Source organism: Hyalella azteca, unplaced genomic scaffold (genome assembly GCF_000764305.2).
Source record: "Hyalella azteca isolate HAZT.00-mixed unplaced genomic scaffold, Hazt_2.0.2 contig1310, whole genome shotgun sequence".
NCBI classification, from domain to species: domain Eukaryota; kingdom Metazoa; phylum Arthropoda; class Malacostraca; order Amphipoda; family Hyalellidae; genus Hyalella; species Hyalella azteca.
The window spans coordinates 297,683-315,680 of record NW_025931631.1 but is presented as its reverse complement, the minus strand read 5'-3'; the positions used below and the strand labels follow the sequence as shown (position 1 = coordinate 315,680).

Sequence of the window (17,998 nt, the reverse complement as noted above, 5' to 3'; positions counted from 1 at the left end):
TATCATTATGATTATTATTATATACGGGAATAATATATTATTTCAAATATATTATATATTTTAAGTATATTATTCCCGTATAATATATAGAATAAATATTATTATATAAACAGGAGTAGCCGTGATGATAAATGACAAGACGAGACACTGCAGTTAGCTCTATATTTGACATCCAACAAACTTGCGTTTTCAATTGCAGGTAACCGAAAAATCCAAGATGCCATACGGCCTCAAAGTTGAATATATTTCGAATGATTGCCCTGGGGATTGCGCATCTCGACACTGACTGAAGACGAGGATAGAGTATAATTGCGACATTAAAATATATATTTTAATAATCCAAACATACATGACTACGTATAAGGTAAAGATCGAAGAATCAATGCAACTTGAAATTCCCATATCTATTATTCAATTTAAATGATATAACTTCCCACATAATCAATGACCGAAAAAAGGTATCAACAGACAAAATACATAACATCTTCACAATATAAAATTAACAAATAAAAATAGTAACATTTACATAACCTTTATATCTACCTCATATTACATACAAAGGGTAACAAGTAAACAACACTGCAGAACAGGGTTTGGCCACACTAATCAGTCGGATTATCACAATATGAAGAACTTCTGATAACAATCGGATAATCGTAATTCGAGTAGGGGAAGCAGAGCTGCCAACGAGTGCGCTAGTAGAGAAATCGTTCATCGACGAGTAAATTTTAGTAGAATGTATTGAATGGAATACAGGAAGTGTGATACCTGGTGCGGACATAACAGAGCAGCAGATTCAGTTAGTTCCGCTAAATATGAGTGAGGTAAAGTACAGTGAGCACGGTGAACAGTTCTGTGATGGCGGGTTGATGTTGCAGAGCGGGAATGTATCAGTTCACAGGGTTGGTTAAGGTTACAAAGGTCAGCCCGATAATATAAAGCCACATTAAACAATGAGATCGAGTACAAATTTGGATTAAAAGCGCATTCGCGAAACACAGTATAGTGAAATGATACACTGCACTCTAACTCATTGAACGCAACAATAAAAACAACCTGTATATGATCACCATAGAAACTATGCCGTATATCGTAAAACAACGTAAATAACGATGTACACCACAATCCGCGAAAAATAACAATAACAGCCTGATCCAATATCATTAGTACGTATATAATGAAAAAGCTTAAAATTAATTATGCATTTCATTAGTATTATTTGCCTCAACATGTATTTAAATCAAGAAAAGACGAAGTTGCTCGACATTTCCTTTCTTCCCATCTATTTGAATCTTCCATCGCACTAACATTCTACTTTTTCTCTGACATGAATATAATTTGAGCAGAGATTAAAACTCAAATATTTTCATCCGACTCTAACTTGGGACAACGAACTGTAGGCAATACAAATTATCTACCCTTTCTTTATAAGAATACATAAATCATTTTTTAATTTTTTACATCTCTTTTCGATTCTAATTCCTCAATGACAGATCCGAATCAGATAAAAATACATAACAAATTTGAATATTTGGCACAAATGTTGAAATGAAAACAATTTCTACAGCTTATTTTAATGATTAGTTCCGATACTGTATGAAAACATTCCAAGCATTCTGACCAAGATACCGCTTTCTAAAGCACACACGTCGTCCAACATATCATGACTTTACTCACTCTAAAGGACCGTTTACACTAGGGGCAACGACATGGGCGGTGAGGCGCTTGCTGCAGCACCTCACCGCCCACAACCGTTCACACTTAATTTTGTACGCGGTAACTCGAGACCACGCGCTTTGAAGATTAGATGCCAGCTAATAAGACGTCAGTGGAAATGGATATAACCGAATTTGAGCTCTGGGCCATTGTTCTCGTGTGTGCTGCTGTTAAGATTTACACAATTATATTTAAAAATAATTATCAGTTGCGAATGCATCAGACTTTCAAAATTATACTAGACTGCCAGTGGACTTATCTGACAGTCTGCAAAAGAAAATAATGCCACTCATCCAGAACCAGGATGATAGAATTGAGATGGAATTTACATGCAATGTAATTCATTTGCAATGAAATTCGTTTCACGGTGGAATTGCGAACGCACCGTATGAATTTTCTTGTGAACCTCGTCAATGGTGACTTGTACAAAATAGTTTTTTAAAACTTCAACTATTTTCACCACAGCTTGTTCTTTTGCATTTCGACTTCTATACTCCTTTGACTGAACTCTCATAGTCTTAAAAAAATAGAGTCACGTTTAAATCGTCTCTCTAGAGATGCAAATCTAGACAGTGCCTGATTTCTATTATCAGGAAAGTATAGGCATTCTCTCTAAGAGGCAAATCTATTTGATAGTGACAGTCTGGAAGTTTTACCAAGCTGCTACTTACAAGTTCCTCCCATTTCACGTCTTCTACCGACAAGTCAGCTCTGCTGGAATAAACATCAACAAAATCTTGGGCGTACATCGGCTCAAAACAGTTCTCTATGTCGCTCTGATCTACAATTTTACGAAAGTTATTAGTCATGTCAACGGACGTGTCAACGGGTCCATTAAGAGCCCGACCCAGCGAATGCAGAGAGGAGTAAGGATCATCGTCTGCACCTCTTACAACTTCTTGAGGTTTTATCAAGCAAGGAACAAAAGCCCAATTTCTACATCAACAAAGTTGCAGGGAACCTCCTTCAAATGAGGAAACCTCCCGACATGGTCAGCAGTGGGTATATCTGATTAGTCAAACGGCCAATTTTGATCAGGTTTAGTGTATACAAGTGGAATTTTAACAATTCTTTCCCAATTGAGATTACGGATCAGGACATTGTTCAAAACACTGGTCTTACAGCAACTGAGCAAGCTTCTTTGACTGAACTCTCTACAGGCATTCATGCTCTCTACAACGATCAATTAGCCTCTCTACTAGAGAGCGAGTCCAAACGAGTGTGGCGTTAGTTGCCATCGTGAAAGACCAGCCGTCACCAGCACCAGCGTATACAGACAACCCCACTAGACCACAGACAGCCGTCTACTAAGTGCGGCGCTTGTGTTGCATGAAGCAGGGCGACAGTGAATCGCTTGCTCGTCAATCGCTTCGTTGCCCACAAGAAGCGCACGTAGAGGGGCGGTGACGTGCCTGACGCCCGTGTGTTGCCCCTAGTGTGAACAGGCCTTAAGACACACACGTCGTCCAACATGTCATGACATCCCACACTCTAAGGCACACACGTCGTCCAACATGTCATGGCATCCCACACTCTTGAGACACACACGTCGTCCAACATGTCATGACATCCCACACTCTAAGGCACACACGTCGTCCAACAGGTCATGGCATCCCACACTCTAAGGCGCACATGTAGTGAAGGCTCAGTAGCCGGGATGAGGCAGGTCTGCGTTCACCCAGTCGAGGACCATCTTGTCATGCCAGACGTACTCCCCGCGGGGAGAGGCCACGTTGGGGGGCAGCAGGGCTAGGTAAGTGGGGCACACTGCCCCCCGTTCGGCGGTGAATATTCCCTGACATTCCAAGACAAAATATTAGGGAGAATTCAAACTATACGAGTCATTGACACCATTATAACTTTTTTCCTAAATATGTACAGTAACATAAGGTTATTTTTGATAGTTAAATGTATGTATAATGTATACAGATATATGAGTTACACAAAGATAAGTCTTCTGATTAGCAATATAAAGGCCTGGACGGAGTTTCATTGCTATTATGTACACAGTTCACTAAAGTACACGTTTCAGTTAGGTATATACAATTATGTACACTTTTCAATTAGAAACGCGATTCAATGATTCAATTAGGTACTCGTTTCGGTTCGGTATATACCCGTTTCAATGATGTACAGGTTTCAATTAGAAGCAAGATTAAATTAGGTACACGTTTCTAGAAGGCTAAATAAGCAAAAATTTTCTGCCAAGTGGTAAACAAATATCAAAAGTTATTCTAATTCAAATACATAAAATTGTTTGATGCGCGTAGTACCGTGTTCCCGGTCAAGTCAGTTTTGACGTAGCCAGGATGGCAGTGGTTGACAACGATGTCCTCCCGCGGGTCTTGGTCCAGCATGCGCTGCTGGATCCTGGTCAGCGCAGATATCCCCACCTTGCTGGCCATATAAGGTCTATATTTCACGTCCCGCCATCCCAGCTGCACGTGCGTATTATCAGCAACAGCTCTGCATTGGAAAGATCTACACTGACGCAACGCAAACTTATGCAGCCTAGCAATGTCAGCATTATAGGACAAGGTGAGGGTTATGTAGATGGGTAGATATCGTAACCATTACACCCTAGGTCTGAGGGTGTTTAAACATAACCCCATTACCTCCCACATCTTGGCCCCCCCGTGCCATCTCGCCCTTGTCGTGGGGGGGGGGGCGGCTTGCGTGTCTCGATGAGACTCGAAGCTGTGCGGTCTCAGATGCAATCATGGCCGAGTGGCTCGGGTGGAGAGTCCAGACTAACAGAGATGGCAAAACGCAATTCTGGTAACGACCTGGCTCTCCTTCGGATACGCAAAGACCTTTCGCTGGATTGACGAAGCCTGGCGGGGACCTAGACCCGACCCGCTAGCTTCAACAGTAATGCGTGGCAAGGGTTTGCTGCGGGACTCCGGGGCAGGCGGGGGGCTGCTTAAACACCGCGCAGACGGAGTGGCGCCCGTCTTGCAACGTTAGTCAAGCGCACAACCTGCTGCGCCTACGACAACCAAAGCTACATCCGAGCGTACGAGTTTTCCCGTCAAGACGACGTGTGCTTGACACCAGGGGTCCCCTTGTTAGAGGCAGATAAACGGGTGCCTGCTCAGCGCGTCGTACGAACCAAACAATCCGGAAAAGAAAAATGAACTCTTTGGATGCGCCTCTTGTACCTGATACCCCGACAACGGAAACGACCCGGACCCTCACTACGGAACCAACCTTGACTTCTCCTACCTCCACGTTGATCACGACACTGAAGCCGTTTAGCCCGCGCCCTCAGGCCTCTGGCGGGGCCGGGCAAAATAAGAATTCTAAACGAGGAACATGGAGATAAACGCAGCCAACCCTAGAAGCCCACAACCGAGATTACCCTCACTTCTTCCGCGTCTCGTCGACGACGGGTGAAAGCCTAGCTGCCATTGACGTAGTTCTGGCTAACCGGCAACTTGTCTTTTCTTTGGGCAGTGAACCTCAAACTGTGCACGAGACCCGCGACGGAGCAAGTATAAAGCAAAGCTCAGAGTGAATCCAGACTATACATAAAGTCATTAATGACCAGAGAAATCATTGATTTAAATTTTCAGGATCGAACAATATTCTTCAGTGGACGTTGGTTGATAAAAATTCAGGTTCAAGGAAGTAATTTCATTTATTAACGACGTTTCGAATGTGACATCATTCATTTTCAAGTTATAGGAAGCATTGAATACTGAGATTTTGGCGGAAATAAGTACATGATACACGTAAATATGATACAACACGAAAATTATTCAATGTATTCAATGCTTCATATAACTTGAAAATGAATGATGTCACATTCGAAACGTCGTTAATAAATGAAATTACTTCCTTGAACCTGAATTTTTATCAACCAACGTCCACTGAAGAATATTGTTCGATCCTGAAAATTTAAATCAATGATTTCTCTGGTCATTAACCACTCGTGTTTAAATAAGCTTATTCTGCTATCTTATAGTAATAAAGTCATTAGCAGCTGTTTCTGTCACCGTCGAACCGCACGGTGCACTGAATGAAACAAAAGGGACCATCTACTACCGAAATGAGCCTAAATATCCAGTTGAAAAACTACAAGAGCATCTTAGCCACTATAACGTTAAATCAATCTACCAAATGAAGAAGAAGTTGCATGGAACCCTGGTGGACCTCCCGTTATATGTCATGACATTCGCAACATGCAAGCTCCCAACTGAGGTGAAGATCGGGTGGCACCGCTGTGCTGTGAGAGAATACATCCCTCGCCCACGCCGATGCTACAGGGTGCGGCGTGGGAACTTACTCTTTTAAAAAAATCACAAAGTAAAAAGTATTAAAGATAGCGTTTTAATTCTTTCTTTTTTACAAAGAGCTACATTTAAAGTTTCGTTGGGTTTACTTACAAGTTTAATTCTTGAATATTACATCTTGTAGGTGACCTCCATGCTGTCGAACGCGCGCTCCTCTCTCGACCACTGCATGGTCGCAACTGAACTGAGTGGACGAAAAACTTCATAGCCCGCGCACCATATTGCGCATGGCGCCACCTTCCTAGGACTAATGGCCGCCACGTGGCGCGCAATTCAAATAAGTAAGTTCCCGCGCCGCACCCTGTATAAGTGCCAGCGCTTCAACCATGGAGCTAAACATGCCGAGCGACCACTGCTATATGCCCCAGATGCTTTGAAGATGCACATGATTTGCCGTGTCTCCGACCGGCTAGATGCCCTAATTGTGGAGGTCCTCATGAAGCATCATCACCTAACTGCCATCACTACAAACTTGAACAGGAAACGCTGTCAATACAAGTAAAACAAAAACTAATGTATAGACGCAAAGCGTCAAGCGAGTGCCATTGTTCCACGACCGGGCACCACCTACGCATCTATACTCCGTAAGAACCGTGGCCCTGACCGCGTGCTGGAGCCACGACAGACCACAAGAGAAAGTCGTGATGATGCAACAACCACCTCATCACTGGAGCCCCAACGTGTGACACCAGCTGGTGGAGCACAGGAGTTCGGGACCCCAAATTGCAGTAGTACCCCAACACCTGTGGACCAAGTCGTTGCCCCCTCCTCCCCCCGCACCGACAGAAAAACCAGTCTCCCCCAAAGCCTCAACGACCCCAGCACCCCGCCTATCATCGTCTCGCAATTCCAGACGCCCGCGAGAACGATCCAAGTCAATTGAAAGTACGGCCAAACGGCATGAGGCTTCGTCCTCTTCCGTACTTACAGACTATCCCATGCCACCAAATTTACCTACCTTTTTACCTCCATCGATATCGAAACTGAACAGTATACCCGTATCCTCGGTACGGTTCCCTAGCGGATCTCCACGACTAGAGCCACCAGACATCCCGAGGGACAAACGCCCTCCAGAGCCCCCAGCGGTGAAATGTCAATATTGCAGTGGAATTGTCGAGGATACCGAGCTAACTCAAGCGAAGTTCTGTCACTGCTCGCTAACCTCGGGCCGGCATGCGCGGGCCTGCAGGAGAGCATGCTGGGGCAATTCATTCCTCGTTCCTCGACTGCATTTAGTGTCATCACCTACTCGCAAGTTGCTCAGGGCACTCCAGGCGATGGCCTGATGTGTTTCATTAGCAATAACGGAACTTTTCAGCGCATAGCCATCCAAACTCCACTCCAAGCAGTCGCGATACGCATCCAGCTCCAGACTCATTATAATCTGTAATATTCATGTTCCTTCCAGATTCCCCCTTCTTGTTTATGACCTAGTGCAGCTTAGCCGCCAACTTCCGCCTCCATATCTAATCATCGGAGATAACCCATTATGGAGTGACACAACTTATAACCAACATGGAGAGGTCGTGGAGCAGTTCTTGATAGAGGCTGACCTCTGCCTCCTCAATACAGGAGCCGGGACGCGATTTTGCTCCCAATCGGGGGAATCGTCGGTTTTGGACTTATCCCTCTGCTCCCCCGATATCGTGCTGGATCTAGGCTGGCAAGTTATGGATGATCTACATGGTAGTGATTATTTCCCGATCATCATTGATATACAGGGGTTGGACAGAATAATTGGAACACTACCTACACTTATTAGTACCTTTTCTTTAAAATCCTCCTCTGTCCAAAATATTCATCAGAGTTTAATTCTATTGGTATACATGCATAATTAATATACGTTGTTTTTACTATTACAGGTATATTGCACAATCTATTCTAGATTTATTTAAAAATTAGGTAAGATGCGTGACTTAACTGACTTCGAAAAAGGGCTAATTGTTGGTGCTCGCATGACAGGAGCTTCGATCACCAAAGTCGCTGAGGTTTTCGGTTTTTCGAGAGCTACTACCTATATCAAGGACGATGCCGCAATTCGAAAAACAGGGGAAAACATCTAATAATTGCACTAAATGTGGTCGTCCCTCAAAGCTATCTGATAGAGATCGAAGAATATTAAACCGCATTATGAAAAAATAGGCGATCTACGGCTACAAAGGTGCGTGCAGAGTTAAATCCGCATCTCAGCAATGAAGTTTCTACCTAAACCGTTCGTCGTGAGCTTCATAAGGGTGGATACCATGGAAGAGCCGCTATCAGGGATCCTCTACTTTCTTCTGGAAACATTCAGAAGCGGATGCTGTGGTGCAAGGACCACAAACCCTGGTCTCCAGACCAGTGGAGGCGAGTAATATTCTCAGACGAGTCCTCCTCCTACGAGTCAGACGAGTCCTCCTCCTACGAGTCAGACGAGTCCTCAGTCCACAGACAAGTCCCTCAATATTCTCAGACAAGTCCTTCTCCTGTCTGGATGAACTGGAGAAGGTTTTGATGGAAGAGTGGCTGAAAATTCCAATAGAACAAGTCAAGAAGCTGTACGATTCGATTCTCAGACGTATTGAAGCTGTATTGAAGGCTAAAGGGGGTCCAACTCCGTATTAAATAAAGTTTCTCTAAATTTATCAGGTGTTTTAATTATTTTGTCCAGCCCCTGTACTTACATGCCCTCTTGTGCATCGAACTCCGAGGTACCTGTACGACAAAGCTGACTGGGAGGTCTTCCGACGGCTCACACAGGTCCCTTCTGACAACAACCAAACCTGCAACCTTCCCATTGCCCAGATGATCGAAAAGCTAACATCCCTGATTCGAGCAGCAGCTAACTGCGTGATACCCAAAACGCAAGGCACCCGAAACCGGCCAAAGCCATGGTGGACGCCCGCATGCATGCAAGCGAATCTTGAAAGAAAACGAGCACTTCGCTGCTTTCAGCGATCCGGCCTGGTTGCCGACAAAATCGCATACAGCCGAGCTAGGGCGGTGGCGCGGACGGTAAAAAAACGTTCGCTTTGAGTCATGGCGGCGATATGTGTCGGGAATTAATGCGGACACGCCCCCATCGAGAGTGTGGAACAGAATCAAGAAGATGACTGGGCGCTACAGCACACAACCATCCCCGTTTCTTATGTACAATGGAGAACCCGTCACTGAACCCCGCGCTTGTGCTGAATGCCTCGCCGATCACTTTGCTTCAGTGAGTAGTCGGGAACGTCAAATGCCAGCATTTCGCCGGCATCGCGACAGAATGGAGGCCTGCCCCCCTGGATTTTTCATCAAATGACCCGCAGCCTTATAACGAACCCATCACCATGATTGAAGTTAAAGGCATGCTGAAATGCTCCCGCCCAACAGCCCCTGGAGCCGACCAGGTCACCTATCACATGATTCAACACTTGCATGAAACAAGCCTTGAGTGGCTTCTCCATATCTATAATAGAATCTGGATGGGAGACTTGTTTCCTGATGCGTGGCGGCAGGCCGTGACTCTCGCATTCCTGAAACCAGGAAAACCAGCATCGGAGACGTCCAGCTATGGACCGATCGCCCTTACAAGCTGCCGTGAGACTAACGAACTATTTGGAACATGAAGAGCAACTGTCACCGCAGCAGTTTGGTTTCCGCCGAGCTCGCTCAACTACAGATGCCCTGGTTCGCCTCACAACTGATGTCTTCTCCGCGTATCGAGATAAGCAGCACCTTGTCGCCCTATCAAAATTTGGCGAGCCTGGCGAGCCTGAATTAGGAACCGCCTAGGACTCGGACCGAACGTAAATCAGCTTCTCTATGTCCGCTTTTTGGTCTACATTCCGATCCCCGATTCAGACAGCTACCAGAGCCTGGTGAGGGGACTGAGGGGATTCTGCCAACTCTTGCCCTACTCTCAGGAGACCATAAAGTCGGCCAGGAGGTTCTGACTAGACGCTGATTGCGATCAGTTGGCCAACTGACCCAGAATAACTTTGCGCCGAGTGTAGTGACTATTCGGCCGAAGCCTAGGCGGTCCCCGAATTTTGTTAGGGCGGTGTGTTTTTCGACTTGTCTAGAGTGCCGCCTGCAGATCGCTATTAATGCCCTCTGCAAGTGGTGCACGGAAAACGGCTTCGCCTTCTCACCAACGAAAACTGTAGCAATCAACTTCCATCGTACCCGCAGTGCTGCTGAGCCTAGCCTATTTCTTGAAAACAACCCGATATCATTTGTGCAATCAACCCGATTTCTCGGCTTGGTCCTTGATACCTGTCTCAGCTGGGTACCACACATTCGGCAGCTTAAGCAGACTTGCTCCCGTGCCCTCTCTGTTATGAGATGCCTCTCCCATCTTAACTGGGGAGCCGACCGGTGCACCTTGTTTCGAGTAAACTGCTCGCTGATTCGGTCTAAGATGGACTACGGCTCAATCGTCTTCTCCTCTGCAAAACCTTCAGCTCTTCGCCTGTTGGACCCCGTCCACAATAGCGCCATCAGACTCTGCACTGGGGCGTTCCGATCATCTCCTGTACTCAGTCTCTACGTAGAGAGCGGAGAACCCTCACTCAACGCAAGAAGAGACCTCCTTATGCTGAAGTATCTTGCAAGAGCCCAACAGCTACCAAACTCCCCCTCCTGTCTGAGCATTATTCAGCAATGGCCCACGACCGCCCGCCGGGTGAGAGAGTCTTTTGGCTTTCGAGCTCGCGAGACCTGTGCCCGCCTACACCTTACAGTGCAGACTACACCCATTAGATTCTGCAACACTCCTTGCTGGCTGCTCCCCCTCTCTGTGGTCTGCTCTGGCTTCATGCAAGGCAGGTGAAGTGACCACTCAACTGATGGCACAAAATCTTTGTTTCTCGACCATTTATATACATGCCATAGACAGTGCATGCACATATACACCAATGGCTCTAAAGACGATGGCAGAGTGGGATGCGCTGCAGTAAGGGATGCTGCGAGAAGCTCACCGAAGCTACATGGCTATTCGTCAATATTCGTTACGGCTATTCGTGCCCCAGACCGTAACCCACTTCCTCTGTGAATGTCTGTCTGGTGATGCCCGGTGGCAATTTTTCCCTTACCTATGCCAAGACAACCCCGACGTAAACCTAAAAAGTATTTTGGCCCAACCAGAGCAAGGGAACTATAATGTTGACCGACTCGTGGAGCACTTGAGGGCAATCAATGCATTTGACTACATATGATCGGCACAACACCAAATACAAGTGATGTAATCTACCCCTAGCCAGTAATGTCTGCTGGGACTTTCGGCGTGAGATAGCTTGACCTGAAGCGCTAGCAACTACGGCCACTGAACTAACAGCTCCCACATCTTGGGGAGTTTTAAATACTACTCTAATACCTCACACATCTGTGTTTACACATCATCCCAATACCTCACACATCTTGGGTGTTTATATAATTATTGCAATAATTTCTTAATTTCTTCAACCCACTTGACAAAGTCACGCATGATGTTGTCAAGTTGTTCCACCGTGAGCGCCGGGTCAGCAAGTTGCCGGCGGAGTTCCTCACCATCCACCCAAGAGAGATGCCCAACAGCTGACGACACATTCACCACACTGTTGATTTTATTTCATTAAATTATTTCCAACACATTAAAGAAATGTTTGAAAAAAATTGACATTATTTTCAAAGCTTGATTATACAATAATTTCTCACCAAGAAAAATTATTCAAGAATATTCTTAAAATTAGCTAAGTATCTTCTCCACTGAATGCATACGTCAAATTATTATTAATAAGACACAAGCTCACAATGTGGTTTGTAGCACAAATGTAATATTAATAATATATATAAAGATGTACTATTGACAAGGGTTCTTGGTAGTGTTACCAGGTTGGTTTGTATTCTCTAGCAATATTTGGATCGTACAAGAATAACTTTATGTAAAGCTTACATTTGTTTAAGGTTTTGAGCTTGAATTTTGACTCGATGGGAAATACCCACAGCTGGATATGAACATGACAAAATTAATCAGTTGAAGAAAGAGAACATAAATTAAGAATGATTGCCTGTTTACAAAATGATACAAGCCAAGGCTGAAGGATAATAAATGATCAAACCCAAATCATCTGATTATTTACAACACGACTAAAAGCCAAATCTACTCGTTTTTTTTTAAATTAGCAAATACAAATCAAAGCCTTTTCTGATATTGTAATTTCATGTTTAAAAATATTTGTCTTATTACTAATTAAAAACATCAGTAGTTTGACCAAGTAGTTAGTTCCCCCAAAAATAATGGTAATCTATTTGCAGATTTGAATAAAACTGTAAATAGCAGTTTTATTTCTACTACGGTATATAACAACCTGATTACTTTTTTATCTTGTATAAAAGAAATAAGTACCTACTACCTACCTTGAAGATGATAGAATAATCAAGTTCATGCAACACCTGCAAACCCTAACATCTTACAGAACTCTTAACACTGCAAGTCCAAATTTCAAAAAGTCACCCACCGAGCATGGGGCCGGAGGAGGGGGAAGAGAGCATTGCAAACAGCTCGCAGCCCAAAGTAGTTGACTCGCACAGTGTGCTCGGCCTGCACCTCAATTGGTACAGTTGCATCTCCCTGTACAGAATGTAAAGCTTCATTTGACACATTGAAACAGGATGTTGCTAATACACTTGTCTTAAAAATCACTAAACAATAATTACTCATTAGCTCTCATAAAATTAGCTATATATAAATTGAGTTGAAATTACATTTGTAATTCTGTGATGCATGACTTACCATGTATGCAATAGCAGCATTGTTGACAAGAACATCAAGACCGCCATGTTCCTTCTTGAGAAATGTGGCAAAAGTTTCAATGCTGGAGGCATCATCAACATCAAGGGGATGAAATCGAGGCTTGAGACCAGACTTGGCAAGGTCCTCCACTGCTTTGGTGCCTCGCTCAACACTGCGAGCTGTCTGGTAGACAATGGACTTGCTGCCGACTGCCTCACACAGAGCCTTGACAGTGGCAAGGCCTATGCCTTTGTTGGCACCAGTGACCTGAGCAAAAAAATTTGTGTATGAACTAATAAGCAAGTATGGCTATCCATGCTCTCCTATCAACAAATGAATAACATCCAAACTTCAACCTATTTAGGGAAATTTTAAATTCTTCTAATCACAGCAATAATGAATTTGGAGCAATGACATTTGAACATCTTTCTTAAAAGATTAGGCATTTTTCCAATCATCTATTGAAGAAACCAAAATGAAATTTCATAATTAACTAAATACGTACTACCATAAATTATTCACTACTGAATTTTGTATATTTAGAAGTGATAAATCATCCTGTAAAATGAAGCAGAAGATACCATGAATAGATCCAGTAGAAGGACCTGTTTCTAGATTTCCTATATGGACAAGTCACAAAAAGTACAAGAATTGGCAACAGGCCACCGCCACATCACCATCAGGCCTATCCTTCAGTGCCAACTTCACTATGCTATGCTATGAATGAGAAATAAAAACTACCTTTCTCTCAGTCTCAGTACATTTTACTCATTCTTAGGAGTTAGGACACTTGAGTGACTTGACTAATTCTTCATTGAAACTCAGAAATCTGACATTTTTTGCTCAAAAATTAAAAAAAATACCAGTGAAACTGTTTTTTACCCAAAATTTCAGGAAAATTCAGCCCATGGATTATTCATAATTGGGTGACATTGTGACATTGACAATGAGGGTCTTTCCAGAAGAAAGGCCTTTTGGCAAGTTGGCAGTAGGAATTAGCCATATTTATGAGCGTTTTTGTCCAATTCATGGGTGGCTTCTTTATAAACTCATGAAAACTGGTAGTTTTCACACTCAATTTTTGGAAAATTCTGTTGTATAGGAATTCAGAAATACTGCTTTGCTGAGTGCCTGAGTCTGCTTCAACCGTAGTCCAGTAAAAATCCTAAATTTTCCTAATTGCAGTGTAGAGTTAGTCCAGCTATATTATCTACCATGAATGCACTAATGCAAGCAGGCCTTGTCACGGGATGCAAATAAAAACACTTGTAAGTTGTAACTAAGGGTGCGCACACGCCACACACTACACAGTTAAAGCAGGTTGCCAGGGTGCTGGTTACCTGCTGAGGCTGGCGCCTGAAACAAGTGTGAGAGGGTGTTCACACGAGATGAGAGGAAGCAGGAGACCAGCTAGAAGAAACCAGGTCTTCTTCATTAGAGAGGAAGAAACCATTCACAAGAGGAAGAAACCAGGTCTTTTTTTGATATGCAGTCAAAGTAAAATTAAACCAATGTTCTCTTACCTTCACAGTTCATTTTCTTGGCAATGTCAGCCAAAAGTTTCTCAACTACAATTCGGTTAGTGCTCTTACTCCATTTGTACCAAATGGGTGTTCAAGCATACACCTCTGTGAATAGGGTAAACGCGGTATATTCCGTCACATTAAGGACGCATCGAGAAATGAAAAACAATAAAAAAAAACGTATGCGTTACACAAGTTCTGTTGGCTTCACGTGACTCTCAAAACACTGCACTACACGTCAGCAATGATGAAACGTCACAAAATGTTGCCATATTTATTAAAAAGCCTTTAGAATGGAAACCTACCAAATCCCTATATTCCGTCACTGTGTGTGGCAATATTCAACACTTGGTGAGTCGTATTCCGTCAGCGCTTCAAATTTAACTGATACGTAATGCCAACATCCACGTGTTCAAATTCCGTTCGCTGTGTGAGCTGTATTGGGATACAACACGGCTTTGAATTAGAACAAATTCCGTTTGCTGTGTGAGCTGTATTGGGATACAACACGGCTTTGAATTAGAACACTAACGAATATTGAAGACTACTTAATTATGTTTTAATTAACAGCTATCAGGCTTTTAATTAAGCAAATTTCAATTTTTGTGTAAAGCTTTGAACGATCTGTGTGTGTCCAATTCAAGTTGTGTCGGAATTAGTTTTCATGTGTCTAAATCCAACATCTCAACTTAATCATCTACTAATTTATTTACGACTTGAAATCAGCAAATACAAGTATACGGTACTTAAAGGATTCCTAATATATTCACAGACGTATTTAAAAGTCTCAAACCATAATATTCTTCCTATAAAAACAGTTATTCACTATTTGGTAGAGCCATGTCAACTGTCAAATTTGACACATTTTTCGATGATCTCACCACATGGCATGCATTGTCTCTCTTTGGATCTCAATATTTTCCCACTAGATGGCCAAGACCTAGTGTTTTTGCAGTATTTCGACACGCAAATGTATGACGTCACCATTTCAACCATCAATGAACGCATGGAACTAAAACAAAGCTTAATATAAAGGAAAAGCTGTAGAGGTGACGGAATTACCTACAATGTCGGAATATACCGCGTTTACCCTACATTCCGGATTTTATTTAATTTCCGGTAAATAGGTAGGTATAAGCAAATTGTCGGCAGAAGCCTTTTTGTATTTTGTACAGGTTTTCACTGTGAAGTGTGAACACATGCATTAGTTCTATGTTCATTCTTGTGGCAGGTTGCCCATGCGGGCAAAGCTGCTTTCACTGTGTAATGTGTATGCACCCTTTACCCTTACTGTCTATTGTCTAACAGCACCTTTAATTTACAATACTAGTAGAGGAAAGGACACTAGATGGAACTGATGGAAGCCAGTTTAAGGTGCCCTGGGCCTGGAGGCTGGAGCTGGAAGGCTGGAACAACGTCAACAGGACTACAGGAGTCGTGACTGTGAGTGAGGTGTCACAGCCTCTCACAGGGCGCAGGGTAAAGGGTTACACTTTCAGGGGATAAAATTTTCTAGTATCATGTTGAAACTTAAAATACCAAGCTGAGATAGCTCGATATCGAACCCGGTGAAAGTCTAGTAGGTATTTTAAACTGTCGTCAGTTTGGAAATGATCCGCTAGTAGTAGTAGGACCTGTGTTTAAATCTCTTCAGAGTTCAGACAAGGATCGGCGACAAGCTACATCAGTACATCAGGCGGCCTCCATGTATATCATGCTGAATTTATGACAAAATTTACATTTTTGAGCAGCAATTTCTTGAATTTCTGGACGCTAATCTTTCATAGACATAGATACAATAATTATATTCAGGCCTATTCGTCAGCGGCTCAGCACCGACATCACAATATGATATAATAATCGGAAATACAGCTTAGCTCACCACGAAAATTCTTGGAGTTAACATTGCACTATAGTATTCTGGTAACTCGTCAACGAAATTATTCTGGCTCGATATCCGTTTCAAGAATGATGGAGTTTAGCCGGAGCAGCGCAACAATCATTACAAAGCGATCTATTTAAGATAAGCGCATAGATAACAGCGAGGTCACTCGTCAGTACCAAGATTGAAGCAAGAGGCAGGCGGCGGCAGATGGAGTGGATCTGACGGACGTTCAAAACATGAGAAGCGGATAACCAAGAGGGTTGCGGGTTCTATCACAGCTGTGCACGACAGTTTCGTTGTTGTTGGCAGCTTGAAGGTGAGGAAGTAACTGCCCGATGACCACTTGTTACACCTGGACTCAGCAGGATTTACGTGGGAAGTTTCAGTATTATTTCACTGGTTCTTTAAGCTCTTATTCAGTGGGCTTATAGGTTTTGGATCTAAGCTCAAACCAAGATGTTACTTTAGCATTACAGAGAAGCCAGGCGATTTGTCTGTATTAAATAAATAACTGTTGCTTTTATTATTGCATGCTGAACTTTTCTGCGAAAGTTGCCTCCTCCATGAAGTATCCAAACAGATGGATGCTGGACACCCAAGGCTTGAATACTATTGAAGAAGAGCTGACGCTCCAGGCGGTACTGCGTGCATGCCAGGAGAAAATGCTCTATGGTAACCTCAACGGTGAGTGAGGCTCAACCCCACAGTGCAAGCACATGGGAGTGTCAGCCATGCCAAATCGATAAAGGTACGATCGAACCCCAGCATGACCCAAACGAAGGCGTGTAAAAACCACGGCAGCACGACGAGAGCAACTGGTAACCCATGGAACAGGGGGCAAATCAGTCCGCACAGAAGCAGGATTATGTCACTTACCTCAACAGCTAATGCAGAGATCCATTTCAGCTCCCAAGTCCTGACAAAGCATGAACGAAACAAAGCAAGTGTGTCAGAACACGAGAGATGAAACAACGCAGAACGGTCCAGAGTATGACCCATCTTTTAAACTGCATCTGCCCGCTCATTCCCAATAATGTCAGCCTGGGCCTTGACCCATTGTAGGCGCACAGTTTTTTTCTCATCCAGATCAAGGAGCAGCTGCCGAATTTTATTTACAATATTGCAATTCGTATCCGTCAGGGAATATAGGAGCTGCAAGGCCGCAAATGAATCAGAGAAAATAACCCAGTATAGAGTTGTCTCACTTACAAGAAGCTTCAAAGCATGTAATATGGCGATCAATTCAGCCGGCAGGATGCTAAGCATGGGGTTAAGCCTCCTTGCAACTGCCCTTGCTTTTGATGGTATATATAAACCACAGGCTGTAGATGGATTGTCCGTCAAATGTCAATCGCGACCCATCACAGTAGATTGCCTTGTACCCAGGGTAATGTTCCCTAACGTGAACAGAAGAAACAGTCGAATCAGTCAAGACAGAGACAAAGCGGAAATCAAGACAAATAAGATGAGCCACACAAATCCGAGGGGGGACCGAATCAAATGCTGGTAGAGGCTGGCGATAACAAACCGCGAGCCCCAGGTCAGTGAGCAGCTGAGGGACCCGGCTGAGCACTGATGTAGCACCGCCAGTCCGCCATATACAGCTGCTGTGGTATGATCCCCAGCCGGACGATACTGCAGCCTTATATATGTACTAGCAGTCAAGTATTGCCGTCTCAGGGCCAATGGGGGAACATGGGCCTCAATTCCAAGTGAGATGTCTGGTGTAGTACAACGAGCGCCTAGGACAAGTCTCAGACAAGCATTTTGAAGTATGAATAATTTTGATAATTGTGCAGAGGATGCAGTCTGATAAAGAACACACCCATAGTCTATCTTAGCC

The 17,998-nt window shown here is 43.6% G+C and overlaps 1 protein-coding gene across 1 annotated transcript; it reads right to left on the bottom strand.

Moving 5' to 3' along the window:
- Positions 1 to 145: 145 nt before the first annotated feature.
- LOC108670466 (carbonyl reductase [NADPH] 3) lies at positions 146 to 16,325 on the bottom strand. Its single transcript, XM_018157946.1, has 6 exons — positions 16,153 to 16,325; positions 12,748 to 13,014; positions 12,473 to 12,585; positions 11,444 to 11,569; positions 3,990 to 4,182; positions 146 to 3,511 (listed from the first exon to the last, which is right to left on the bottom strand). The coding sequence occupies exons 1-6, from the start codon at positions 16,174 to 16,176 to the stop codon at positions 3,362 to 3,364; spliced, it is 873 nt and encodes a 290-aa protein (XP_018013435.1). The 5' UTR covers positions 16,177 to 16,325; the 3' UTR covers positions 146 to 3,361.
- Between the last annotated feature and the right edge of the window lie 1,673 nt (positions 16,326 to 17,998).